At 41.8% G+C, this 13,773-nt stretch overlaps 1 protein-coding gene across 1 annotated transcript in view; it reads right to left on the bottom strand.

The window, feature by feature from the left end:
• Positions 1-13,773, bottom strand: part of cdk19 (cyclin dependent kinase 19) — a 38,429-nt gene that overhangs the window by 11,056 nt on the left and 13,600 nt on the right. Inside the window, exons 3-4 of the mRNA XM_022737921.1 lie at positions 9,428-9,538; positions 7,821-7,961 (exon numbers count right to left, since the gene is read on the bottom strand). Of these exons, the coding sequence (XP_022593642.1) occupies positions 7,821-7,961; positions 9,428-9,538 (252 nt within the window). The remainder of the gene's footprint in view (positions 1-7,820; positions 7,962-9,427; positions 9,539-13,773) is intronic.

Here is a 13,773-nt window from a genome sequence, read left to right as displayed (position 1 = left end):
TTGTGTGAAAGCAGATCAGAACAATCACGGGACTGTGAGGCTGCAGACACGTGATTGTAGCATGAAACTGCTGTTATATTTATACCATCCGTCTGCTGATTGTCAACTATTAAGGAAGAATCTCCAAACTGATGTATTAGATTATTTAGTAACCGCGGTAACGTTTTTTGAAATTCTCCAAATTACTGATGTGGATGAATTTAAATCTGTTTACCAAAGTCTCAAGTTCAAACAAAATATATGAGTGAAATCGTAGATAAATGTATAATAAATGCCTTAAATGAGATTTTGTAATATCACGGAGTCGAAGCGTTTGTCTCTCACTCTGCTTTCACCAAATTTTTAGAGGCCTGCTTCGAGGCCTTCCAGCTGCGGCTTTCACTCATGTACAATCTCACAAGAATGTGAAACAGAAAGTTGAGAGTCCACAGATTTTATCAACATTGAACCATATTTCCACGCTCTATTACCACAAAGATATGAATAGAAACATCCGTCGACCTCAGAGGGTTAAAACTTTTTTTTTTTTCCACTGAAGGAATCCAAACCGGGAGGAGCTTACGGTGATGGTGGTGAAGACAACAACTCCCATGATCCCGCGCTATTTCATGACGTCACCCAACGCCATCTTTTGTTATTGTATTGATTGAGAGACCTCTGGAGGCAGAAGTTACAGACTGTGGTGTTTAAAGAGACGAAAACGTTCTTGTATGAGACCTGATGAAGTTATCTGTCAGTCCATTTAACTTAATAATTACTCATCTTGGTTCATTTGTAATTAGTGTGAACAGAAAACAGATCAGGGCTGAAGGGAACAATGCATCACTGTTTTCCTCAGCCAGGATCAGTCTATAAAGAAGAAAAGCATCAGATAAATATCCCATAACCATCTATACTGTCCTTAATTAAATGCAGATAGACCTTACATATAGTTATTACTATAAAAAATGTAAGTATAATGTTCATTGCTCAGTGTTTCCTAATTTAACAATTGAAGACAGAAATTAATGTTTTATTCTGAAGCTTCTGAACATCGAGTTTACACTTCCTGCCCCTCTGAGTCCGTCTTGACGTCGGCAGCATCGTGTGTGTTGTGTTGCTGCGGTCGGACCGCGTGGAACAGTCGGGCGGACACTACTGTGCGTACTCAGTACAGTACATTTACAGTAGGTTAGTCTGGATTTGCTGCAACAACAGATCACCTTCAGTAATCCCCACCCCTCCCCCCGACCGGACAGTGATTGTTGGTACGGTCCACTGAGGAGCATGCTTTCTGCTTTGGCCTGCAGAGCTGCTAAGTCAGCATCTTGACACAGTGAGACATGCAGGGCGGTGGGCTCAGCACTCGCTGGAGGCTGTTACATAACCCTTGCGGGGGTGTGTGTGTGTGTGTGTGTGTGTGTGTGTGTGTGTGTGGGGGGAGGCATGCCAAGCACCGCTGGCGTGTGTGTGTGGGACAGGGAGGAAGGACTGGAGCTGGGGCAGGGCGAGTGGGGGTATGAGCGCTATGCAGTGGTGCAATGCAAAGCACACGCCTGAGACGCAGAACATGCTACACACCAGCTCAAACACACAGTTATGTAACAGCAGGATCGCTGGAGCCGTGAAAGCTGTGCTGGTGGGAGCACCTTCCCCCGCAGCTAAACAGATCACAGCAGATTACATGTCTGTCTCCTCGCTCCTCCTCTCACATGTTGACTTGTGGCTTTCACATACATTCGGAAAGCAATAAGGTACATATTTCATCGAGCTGCAGCATGTTCGCCACAAACAGCACCCTGCTCTTCATTTGTTGTGATTTATATCCACAGGGAGAACTGACAGAAAGCCATGACTTAATCTACCCAACAACAAGAACCAATAGGAGGAGGGTAATTTGGGTAGTCCTGTGGCGTGGTCACAATGACAGGAAGCTCTGGCAACGAGAGCAGCCAAACACAGCACCGACTCACTGCAATACATCAGTGCAGAGTCAGAGTCTGACAATGGAGGATTTTATCCAGCTGCAGTGAGGAGAGTTACAAAGGGCCGGAAGAGTTGGCGTTCAGATAAGAGTGGCGTGACCTTCAGGGAACAAAACAACCTCCCAGCTCCTGTGGGAGAACTGCTGTTGTTGTGAAGGAGCGGGGGCTTCCTCCGCTTACTGCTGCATTAACTTCATTATTACGGTGGTTACGTTTTCTTCCAAGTATTGCACACATTAACAGATATACAAGAAGTCTATAATACAAATTTTTCTTGTCTTATGACGGACACTTTGTGACATGTGACAGTAGGAAAAGCACATGTGTAAATAATAAAATGAATGATCGGGGTCATGGTATTTATATATTTAATTTATAAATGGTTTATAACTAGTTTATTAATTAGCTTGTTAACACTTTATAAATCATAAATAAACAATTATAAACAAGTTCTAACACTGTTTTCTTACATTGATGCAGGCTCACTATTTGGCAAGATCAAGTTAATGCTTACTACTCATTAATATTACTAATGAGTTACTACCGTTTATAACTGGTAAAAGGAGCATTAGCATTTATTAATAAGTTACTATAAGACGCCTTTTACTAATATCTAATTAATAATTGTTTCACACTTTATAATAAGGCTCCTTTTACCAGTGTTATAACTTGTAAAGTGGTACCACAACAGGTTATAATACGTCGTCCGAGCAGCGCCACTTCTTCAGGGCAGACTGGACGCTACAGTGACTCGGTATTGGAAAGTGTTGATAGAAATAGAAGCAAACAAGAATCTAATTTGGCGTTGCTTTCTGTCTCTGGAGACAGCTCCTGTTGTAATGTAGAAATGAAGTTTGATGCTGAATTTACCCCGTTTCTTCTAGGCTGGTGAGTAAAAAGCTGTTGGTGATGTAGCAATAGCAAAAACTTGCATGTAGCTCCTTTAATGGTATTAGTAACACCTGTGCTCGATTGCAGCAATAGCTATTTTTGGCTGCACTGCAACAACAGGACCAGACCCAAAAACGGATCTGTCACTGACTGACTGACTGATTGACTGACTGAGTGATCAAGTTACACCGATGGTCAGACGAATGTTGCGTGATTGAGTGATAAGGTTACACCATTGGCCAGCTGGTGAAGTGGTGAAGTCTCCCCATTGGTTGTTGATTTTTCAAAATGATTTGACACAAACCGGCAGTATTAGCGACGTAGCACCTCTGTCGCTAGATTAACTTTTCAAGCCCCTTCAGGGACTTTTTTAAAAAACACCTAGCAACAAATCCAGCAACTTCTGGCTTCCCTTCCACAGACACACCTCTCCAGTTTTTTATTTATGTATGTGATGATTTTGTTGGACAACATTGTGTTTATAAAATCAGGATTTTAATGGCGCAGAGCAGCAGCTTGGTAGTAACTGCTGGTTCACATGAAGTCACTGAGGCACTAGGCTGAATGCAAATACCTTTCAACCTGGTCCATTCAAGCCCTGCTGGTAGCTGGTACAGTGCTTTAAAGAAGTTTAAAAGTTTACCTGAGTGACGTGTTGGAGGTGTTGTGGTTCACACAGAGTTCACAGTACAGCCCACTGTGGTTCACTCTGCTTGTATTATTCCTCTGGTGCGTATTTTGCAACAAATAGTCATTAAAACCTTTTTCCATCCGAGGACGGACAAGTAGAAAGACAATAAATACAGACAATAAAGTCTATAATTATCAATTATGTTAAGCTGGCTGACTAACACTGGCACATTTACAGAAACAACCAACCATCACACCATCTCAGTTGTAGTGTATTGATGAGTAACATCTCCTGATAGCCTGCAAAACAAAACATTGATGACATTTAAGACTTTTTAATACCTTCTCAGGCTTTTTATAACAGGAGTCATAATTAATTGAATTATTTAAGACTTTTCCAGAAGTGGAGGCGTGTCATGGTGAGTGGCAGCGAGGCGTCGGTGGTTTGTCTACAGTGAAAACAAGAAGCAGGAAACCACAACATGACTGTTTGTCTAAAAACACAGCTTCAATCGGTTTGTATTTGATCTTCTCTTCAATGATGCTCAGACTTTTTCACATCAACTGAGCATCAAACCGTTTTTTTTCTTTGATAAACTTCAGCTTTTCTTTTTTAATTCCTGTTGGTTCAGTTGGTCAGTGATACTAAAACATCACTCGACCACGACTGGATGGACTGGAACTGAATCTGGTGCAGACATTCACGACTCTAATGACTTTAGTGATCCTTCCATCATCAGGTCAGATTTTCTATTTGTCCAATAGTTGGTTTTTTTCACCAAATACCAGTAAAACCAATGATACTCCCGACGGCCTCAGGTGCACTTTGTGTTTGGTGCTAGTTAGCAAAGGTTAACCGGCTAAACAGCTAAACTAAAATGGTAAACATTACTGCTTAACAATCAGTATGTTAGCATGACAACATTAGCATTTAGCTAAAAGCAAGTACAGCCTCAAACAGCTTCTAGCATGACTGTAGCTTCTAGTCTTGTTTATGCACAGAAAACAGGACTACGTTTTCATTTGAAAACGTTTTAAAATGAAAATGATCTCCATCCAGACGACCGTTTTAGCTCCGTATCATAAGCGATCTGTGTCCAGACTATCACAATAATGTTGTATTCACCACTACTAGTAGTCGAGGCTGATGAGAGCCAATCAAGGAGCGACCGTGGGTGTCTACGTCATCGTTTCCAAAGGTCTCAGTTTTCAAAATAAAACTGGTTCAGCAGAGTTTCTGAAAGCCTCCGTATTCAAGGCTTAAAAACGTAGTAGTGGGACTATAATGTATCTGACTCGGTATTTACTGGACTTATTCTGGGGTTGATTTTCTTAACTTACCATCTAAAACTGACTCAGTCGCTCAAAGCAGACAGTCAGCACATTCTGTAACAAGCACAGTGTCATCTCTACATCACGCCTGCAGTGGAATCCAAAAAGGTTCAGCGCTTGATAATTGACGTTGGCGAAGAGAAAAACATTTAATGCCTGCAGATATGCCCTGTGGATTGTTCCGAATCACCAGAGAGAGACGGAGTGAAACACAGAGCACGCTCCCTGATCCCTGCAGCTTTACATAATGTGATATCCGGCCACCACATGACCACTGAGGATTGCCAGGGATTACGCAAGGGAGTGGACGACCCTGTAAATAGACAGACGCCTGAACTGTGTTGCTGCTCTGCCCTCTGACTTCTTAACCCGACTCGTCCACGAAGACGTGTTCTCAGAGAACTCGACCGACAGCCTCGCTAACTTTCACATGGACTGTAAAATGATCTTTGGACCGTCTGATGTCGAAGCAGCGATGGCGGTAATCAAATTAAAACATAATCTACTGTCTTGTGTTTGGTTAATTATACTCTTTCCTCCACAACCGAAAGCCACAAATGTTCCTCGCCAGGGAGAAAACAAATACAGATGGGCCGAGGGAGTTTACAGACTGACGGAGAGAAAGTCAATTGTTCCAGTTCTGTTTTTTAATCTTACATGAGACAGATCTGATGTTTTCCAAAAGGCCGCATGAAGTCACATTAATTCACTTTTAATCTGGACCACATGGATCTTAAAGGTCTGACACAACAGCCCCAAATCACAGCTTGTCAGGGCCTGTCCGCTTGATGAAGTTGGGACATTATTTCGATACAAATAGCAGCGTGACCTGAGCCCGCATTACCAAAGCATAAATCCTCCTCTACCCAGTCCATTCATGGAGTGATTTAGGGTTCAGTCCATTATTGTTTGTATTATTTATATCCGTTTCTATGCAGATGACACAATGCAAATGAGGAGACTACAATCCTGCCTCACAGACGTTAAAAACTAAGTTAAATCAGACGCTATTAAAGGTCCAGACTCTTCCACTCACTGCAGTCTGGGTCACTGCGACCTGTCCAAGGTTCAGCTGGTCCAGAAGTAAATTATTTTACAAATGCATTCTCTCAAAAAGTTTTTACATTGTGATTTTTAATTTTTATCTGGTATTTCTTGTTTTAAATCAGTTTATAACTGCTCTATATAAATAAAGCTTGTTAGTCTTAATAATCCAGGAGTGTGTCTGCAGTGACGTTTCCCAGTGTTCATTTTGAAATGATGCAACATCTGGCAAGATATTCTGTCCACTAAGTTTATGTTAATGCAACCAAACACTAAATAGCTATGTTTTGTTTTCTTAAATGATTGCACTGAAAACCAGAATATAATGAGTGCATTTGCTTTTCATGAGCAACGTTTAAGATGCTTTTCCTGAGCAGCTTTCAACCTTCAACAACAGTGGCGTGTTGCTGAAGCTTAACTGCTGCATAGTTACTTCTTCAACACTGCCTTTATGAAGTCGTCTGATGCCTCTGCCACAACATTCAAAGTAAAGCACCAGCTTTAAAACTGTTCACTTTAGCTAAAGTCCGTGAAAGATGTAACAGGACGTAGAGAAGCAGAGGAAACAAACAAACGAAAAACACGGAACCAGACAAGAGCTGATTATCTGTGAGCTCACCCTTGTTAAAATTTCATGTAGCTTAGTCAACCGAGACTGTGGAGATTGAAGTTAATGGAAAAACAATTTTAATGCAGTTCCTGCCATTCTGCCACTTTCACTGCAGTTTTAAGACACACAATGAGAAGCTCTGTGTGTTGTGGCTCCAGTCTGACTCAGCTGCAGAGAACGAAATCTCCCCTCTAACCAAAGCACTGTGGGAAAACAGAGGTGGGGAGAATCTCACAGGAACCACCAGTGCGCTGTAGCCAGGTTAAAGGTTACAAAAGAATCAGACAACATTCAGAGTTCGGGACGCTCTGCTCCTCCGGCATGACAATCGCACTCCTCCAGACAATCAAAAATCATAATAACACACCACACCGAGACATAACAACACCCACCCTCGGATAACATGGCAGCGCTGGTTGGGAAAGGTTTGGTGTGACACGTGTGGCAGAGAGAGAGAGACAAGATGCACCTGAACAGAGGAACATCTCCACTACAGATGGAGGCTAATAGCTAGCGGTAAGCTAGCTGGCGACCATAGTAAAGAATTCAACAAACACAATAAAGTTTTGATGTGTACATTTTTTCTCCAATGTTTACATTTTTAATTCAGATTAATTCAATGTTTAGATAATGTAGGCTAATTATTTCTTTAGCTAACATTACTTTTTATATGTAAATACCTAAAACTGAAAGAAGCTAACTCTGGTGTTTGTAGCAGCTAAAAAAAAAGCTGTGCTGCTTTGCACCACATTATTATCAATGTTATCATTTTTAAGAATATATGAAACTATTAATTTATTGACAATATAACATGAATATACAAATATAAACATTCAAAAATTACATTAAGGAGAGAGTTTTTAAATATCTTTGCTCTATTTTAGCTGACTAGCAAACTAATGAGCTAACTCATGAGAGCAGTGCTAAATCTAAACAGTGGACATATATAGATACTAGATATAGTCTGTAATGTCACAAATAGTTTTCTGGGATGGTTTTTAATTAGTGTCATTTAAATTATAGACACAGATGAGTCTCATACCCTTATACCCTCGTATCTATATATATATATAGTTCTTAGAGATAGCATAACCTGGATGACTGACAATCTTCACAGACATCTCCAGGCCTCTATTTATCTCCAGGTCACCATGGCAGCACCAGGAAAACGTCTGCCTCCTCTGGGTAACAGAGTTTCTGTGATGTCAGTGTGTGTCACTTATTGGAAACAGCTCCGAGGTGACGAGGTGTGTGTGTGTGTGTGTGTGTGTGTGTGTGTGTGTGTGCGCCTGAGCCGGTGTTCGTCTGTAAAGAGAAACTGGAGCAGTGAAGCTAATATAGCCGCTCACCAGATCCCTGTGGAGCACCCAGTTGGCATGGAGGTAATGGATCCCATCCAGAATCTGATACAGGAGAGACTTCACCATCCCTCGGGGCAGCTGCATGGGCTTCTTGTTGGCCTTGGAGGCGCGGTGGAACTTGATGATGTGCTACGACGCAGAGAAAGGTTTCACTTCAGTTGTGCTTGTGGCGTGTAGCAAGTCTTGTCAGTTCACACATTTACAAAAACAGCTATGTTAGGGTAAACTATAATGCTCTTGATTTATGCAGACTGTGATTTTATTGTTTAAGCGTACTGGCAGCTGCTGGTACACAAAAGGTTTCCTGAGTTTACCAGACTGGGAAATCAACACCAGGAGGCGGATGAATACGTTTAATTTACCCGACACTGGTAGTAGCACGAGAGAAAGTGTTTGGCACATTAGACAAATTTAGTATTTACAGATTATTGGCAGATAATTGGATGCTGTCCGGTGCAGTCTGTGGGCCAAATCAAGCTTCCTTCACAGATGTACTGTAGATAACAGTGTATATAACAAGGCTCATGTAAACCCCAGTAAATAACACCTACTCCTGCAGAGACACATGAAGAGAGACGTGCCTTTTAAACAGCACATGGTGCTAAAATTAAGTCTAATCATGAATAACAAAGGTAAATCTGACTATATACTGAGTATATATATAAAAAAGGTAATTTAATTCGGCCATAAACTGTATTGTATTTCTGTTTGCTTCCCGACAGAGAGTCAAACCTTCAGATCTACTCACTCTGACGTCTGTCTAAAGCTTCAGCCAGCAGGTTAGCTTAGCTTAAAGACTGGAAACACGGAAAAACTGTTAGCCTCCGTCTGCAGGTGACAACATGCCAGCATCTCTAAAGCTCACTAATTAATACTCTATATCTTGTTTGTTCAATCTGTGCAAAAACCAAAGTCTACAAATGACAATTCACGCTTTTTCTTAGAAATGTCAATTAATTGGTTTTTAATTAAGAGTGTTGTTACACAACAGCACAACACAAGTTTGGAACTGGAGCTGGGTCGATTTCTGTTTCTTTAAACCGGTTTAATTCTATGTGAACGGGCTGAACCCACATTAGTCATCAGGACAGGTTCTGGCAAATTAAAAAAAGCAGCTTAGATCAGCAACCTGTGCCGATGGCGTCGCGGCGCTACAGCCAACTTCTATGGCATAAGTAATAAGCAATATGACGTGACGTTTGTTTATAAATGGAGAAAGGCGGGGACACGTCTAATTTGCACACAGATGGTCCCATTACCTCAGCGATATATCAAGTACGAAAGTGCTCTCTAAATAAAGTTATTATTATGGCATTATTATTATTATTATTAATATTATTAATCACTTTGCTTTTCAGGTTTGAATGAGCTGCACATAATACAGAGAATATACAGGTGAGTAAAGTCAGGTGTTCCAGCCACATGAATCATTTCCACAATCAAATACAGGAGTGATTCAGAGTTACACACTGGTGTGTTTCCTTTCTTTATGTGAACGTCAGGAAAACCTTTCCTGCCAGATACAGTGAAGGACAAACAGGTTTTTCTGTGACACATTCATTTGCACTCTCAAGCATCGGTAGAGAGGGACTCACCCAAAGATCGTGCTCGGCGTAGTCAAAGAGGAGCCAAACCTTTCTGTCGCTGTGGGACAAGAACACTTTCTGCAGGGCGATCACATTCGGGTGTTTCAGTTCTCGTAAGAGCTGGAAGACACAACGGGGCGTGAAAACATGTTAATATAACGCCAGGTTCTCCCCCGAGGTTTCAAAAGCATAAAACATTTTTTCTATCTGATTTGTAAAAATGTGTCAAACAAAAACATTAATCAAACACATTTCCTTGAAAACAATCCTGTGTTGCAGCCAAAAATGTCAATACTGAAGAATAATGGACCGGGAGATGAAATACATGGAAACTCTTGTGCAAATTGTGGATGAATTTACAGCTTGTAGATTCATGTTACACATAAAAGACTCTGATATCTAATCCAACAGGTGACACATGCGATTACAATCTGATTACGTGTTCAAATTTAAAATGAATTGAATCTATTGTGGGAACTTGTAATGTTTTCTTTTCATCTGTCAGTGAGCCCCCGGTTTAACAGCAGCTGCAGCCTAATGGAGGTGAGCACAGAGGCAGATGCATCGCGGAGGAGGACTCCACTCTGGCTAATGCTACACATCGTTCAAGCCTCTCTTTCTCTCTTTGTTAAAACGTTCCCCGGTTTCACCCACTCCCGTTCGCACTGACCCGCTCACAGACGAGCCATAACAAGACAGGCCTCCGTGTCTACAGTGAATCCCACTCACTGGATGAATTATTCATTCGTACAGGCTGCCATGACCCTTACTGTACTTCACACACAGTACGACACGGCAGAGAAAAAAACAGCTTGCACTTTTGCTTTTTGACTCCACCAAATGCACCTGCACACATTTTGCAAACACGCAGACGGAGAGAGACTGATATGAACACAAGCACAACACACACCGGGTGATTTTGACTATAAAAATAATACCAATGGAAAATTGCAGCTCTAAGTCACATGAAGGCTGTGTAAGAACCTTACGGCCTTGAAACCAGGTCAGCAGCTTGCAGCCGAAGGCTCTTACAGGATGAAGCAGCTCTCCTAACAGGACTGCCCTGGTATCATTTAACACATTTATCAGGTAAAGCATCTTTTAGTGTCTAGAAAAGATCTCCATCTTCCTTTTTAAATCATTAATATTTACCAGTCCAGGCAGACGGTCGTCCACCATGAGCCGTGTTCTGCTTAAGGTTTCTTCCTGTTATAGAGTAGTTTATTTTCTTGGCGCCAAGTGCTTGCTCATGGGGGCATCTTCAGACTCTGTAAATAATATTATAAAGAGTATCCTGCTCTATTTGAAAAGTGCCCTGAGGTAAGTCATGCTATGATTCGGCTAATAAAACTGGATTGCACTAAATTAAAAAACTGGAGGAGGAATAAAGAGACTGGAGGCAGAAGATGTACGCCTGTCCTAGCCTAAAGTGTTCAGGAGCTATTTGTAAGTTTTGCTATTGCTAAATAGCTAACGTTAGCATTAGCAGCTGTTTACTCACATTGTGAGTTCAGCATCAAACTTCATTCTTTTACTCACCAACGGCTGTCTCCAGAGGTGGAAAACAACGCCCTGCTTCTATTTCTATTACTTTCGTTGGTCTTTTCTTCTACTGAAGTTAGCATGCTATCCAGCTAGAAATGCTGACTGTGTTTTAAAAGTGCAGCTCTATCCGAAGCCTGTGTTGGTTTTACTGATTTCTAAACAATGGAACCTGCTTTCTTCATTTGGACACAACCTTTCAGTAACTCAGTCCCTCCGGGATTTTGTGGCTTTGTTCGGGATTGTTGCGGCTAAAATACCTGATTTTGCGGCAGCTTTTCTTAAAATTTGCGACATTTTTAGATGTTTTTTTTTCCCAAATGAAACTCATGAATTTATCAATTTATAATGTACAGAAGAATTTAACCGGCTTTGGTGAAAAACATTGGGGAGTTGCTTCACACGGTCTTTAACGGTAATGTTTGTTTGAGACGTTTGAGTCACAAACGCCTGCAACATCACAACAAGCTTCAAAACCAGAAACAAGGAAGCGAGTTTGGTGACGTACATCAAGGTGTTGCTCAGGGACTGGTCGGGAAACTGTGATGACGTTTGATCAAATTGGCGGAAACGTTACGGTGATTAGACAAAAATGCGAGGTCGTGTAGAATTTGCGGGGATTGTTTGAGTTTGCGTTAATTATTGCGACGTGGCGACTTCCTGGAGGGACTGACAACGGGCCAAAGTATTCTGATGATTTAAAACTAGATAACCAGAATCATCTCAATAAATACACAGCAGATCAATTTGTGATAACTGGATCAAGTGAGCAGCAAAAATCATCATGTATTTCTAGTTTCGTTGTATCCACACGGCAGTGGAGACAAAAGTAGAGACAAACTGTACAGGAATCTTGTGAAGGCTGTTTGATTTGGCCGTCGGACAGTGAAATGAGGCTTGTGTTTCATCACAGCCTTAATCCACTGGCTGTAAAGGGGCATTGTGGTAATGAGCCCCGGGGCTTAGGGCCTGTAAACCTCCAGCTCTGTGGCACCACTTTGAACCCTGAGGACCACACGCCGGCTGAGACGGACCCACCGAGCCCTCATATGATCACTGTGGCACTAATCCCACTTTCACACACAAACCCAGTGTTTGACGTGGGATAACGAGTTTGTGTTTAACTTACTGTAAACAACGTGTCAGTCCTCAACACGTCGCTGCTACGACACAAAACTAAGCCACAGCTTGTGTATTAAAGATGAGATGCAGGAGGTCTTGTTTTGAAACAGTAATTCCACAATTTATGTTCTATAATCAAGATCAATTACCTCCTACACTGAGAAGTGTAATACACTGTGTGTGAAGGCTGGAAGTCATGTGGTCGTGGATGGGTTGCTAGTTAATAAGGTAAACTTTCATATTTCTGCTACCAATCAAATAAAAGTAAAGGCATAACCAGGAAGAAAACAGAACAGCAGGAGAAGGAAATAAAATGAGGTTTTATTTATAATTATGAAATTCAGAATTAGAAGTGCATCCCAGACGATTTGTTTTAGAAAATTAATTTTTGCGGGACGGTCGCTCAAAAAGGAGAACAATCCTGGGAAAACCAGGACGGGTTGCGACCCTGTAGATGATCACTCATCTTCCCTGCTTGGTTTCACAATGAAGCAGCAAAAAAGGCACAGAGCAGAATTTCTTCAGCCATCTGACACATTTCTGTATGTAAAACACAAACTTATCTCGGCTCTAAATAAACCCATTTTTCCAGGGATTTACATGCTGCAGGTATATTAACGTGAAAAAAATAAACCGTCCTGGGAAAGCGGCACAAACAGGCCGTAATCACACGCCTGTAAGCCAGCCGCAGCCACAGGAAGCTGGGTGTCCTGTGGGAAACATTTTCCATGTACAGAAAATCTTGTGACTCACTTCTCTGCAGTTTCAGGCAAAGGCGGCTCAGGCCGTGCTTCAACATGTTCAGGGACGGAGGGCGGGCTGTGTGACTGCCATCATCACATTGACCCGTTCTCTGCTGCTGAGACGCTGATCATCAACGAGGGCTAGAGTCAAGCTGTGCGACGAACTGTCAAAATATTCCACACAACAGCACGCGGCGCAGCGAAACCAGATGTCCAGATGAGAAAGTGACGCAGGCATACAAGCTCTCATTGGACTGACTCCAAGTCTCGGTCTAGGCTGCCAGTCTAGGTCTCAACAGGCTGCACGAGACCGAGGGCGTAGGGTCGGTCGGGACGCAACAACCCCGCCGCCACCCCTCCAAAACAAAGAGGACTGTTTAATGCTGAATTTAGATCCAGAAATGTATTTATTTTTTAATAAATGTATGCAGTATCAGATCAATGTGTTATAATAACTTACAAGTTAACATCAGAAGAGGTGAACTATGGTTCTGTAATTTATAATTAATCGATAATAGTGTATATTCTCTCTCTCTCTCTCTCTCGGTGTGTCTTGGGTCAACAGATGAACTTGTTCATCAGATTGTGGTGTTGTGAACGACTTTGTCTCATTTTCTCTCAGAAATGACACTTTACATGATCATCATGTTACAGAAGTGTCTCTCACATTTTCACTGATTACAACCGATTGGTTTGGTCACGTAATAATGAAGTTCAGAGCAGCGTGTTCTGTGTTGAGTGGAGAAAAAGAAGATGGAGAAATGACTTGTTTAAATGCAGACACAGTCTCCTTCTAACTTCAAGCGTCTAGTTGATTATGTCTCAGTAACGTTAGCTGATGTTATCGTGGTTTAAACTCTCTGACATTCCTCCTGAAAATCAGACACAACAGCAGAGACACAGTATGAAAACATGCAGGCCAGCACAGTGCCACTGATAAAAAGCTAA

The sequence above is a fragment of the Seriola dumerili genome, unplaced genomic scaffold (genome assembly GCF_002260705.1).
Source record: "Seriola dumerili isolate Sdu_G_001 unplaced genomic scaffold, Sdu_1.0 BDQW01000025.1, whole genome shotgun sequence".
In the NCBI taxonomy this organism is placed as follows: Eukaryota; Metazoa; Chordata; class Actinopteri; order Carangiformes; family Carangidae; genus Seriola; species Seriola dumerili.
The sequence above is the reverse complement of the archived record's forward strand: the minus strand, read 5'-3'. Positions and strand labels throughout refer to the sequence as shown.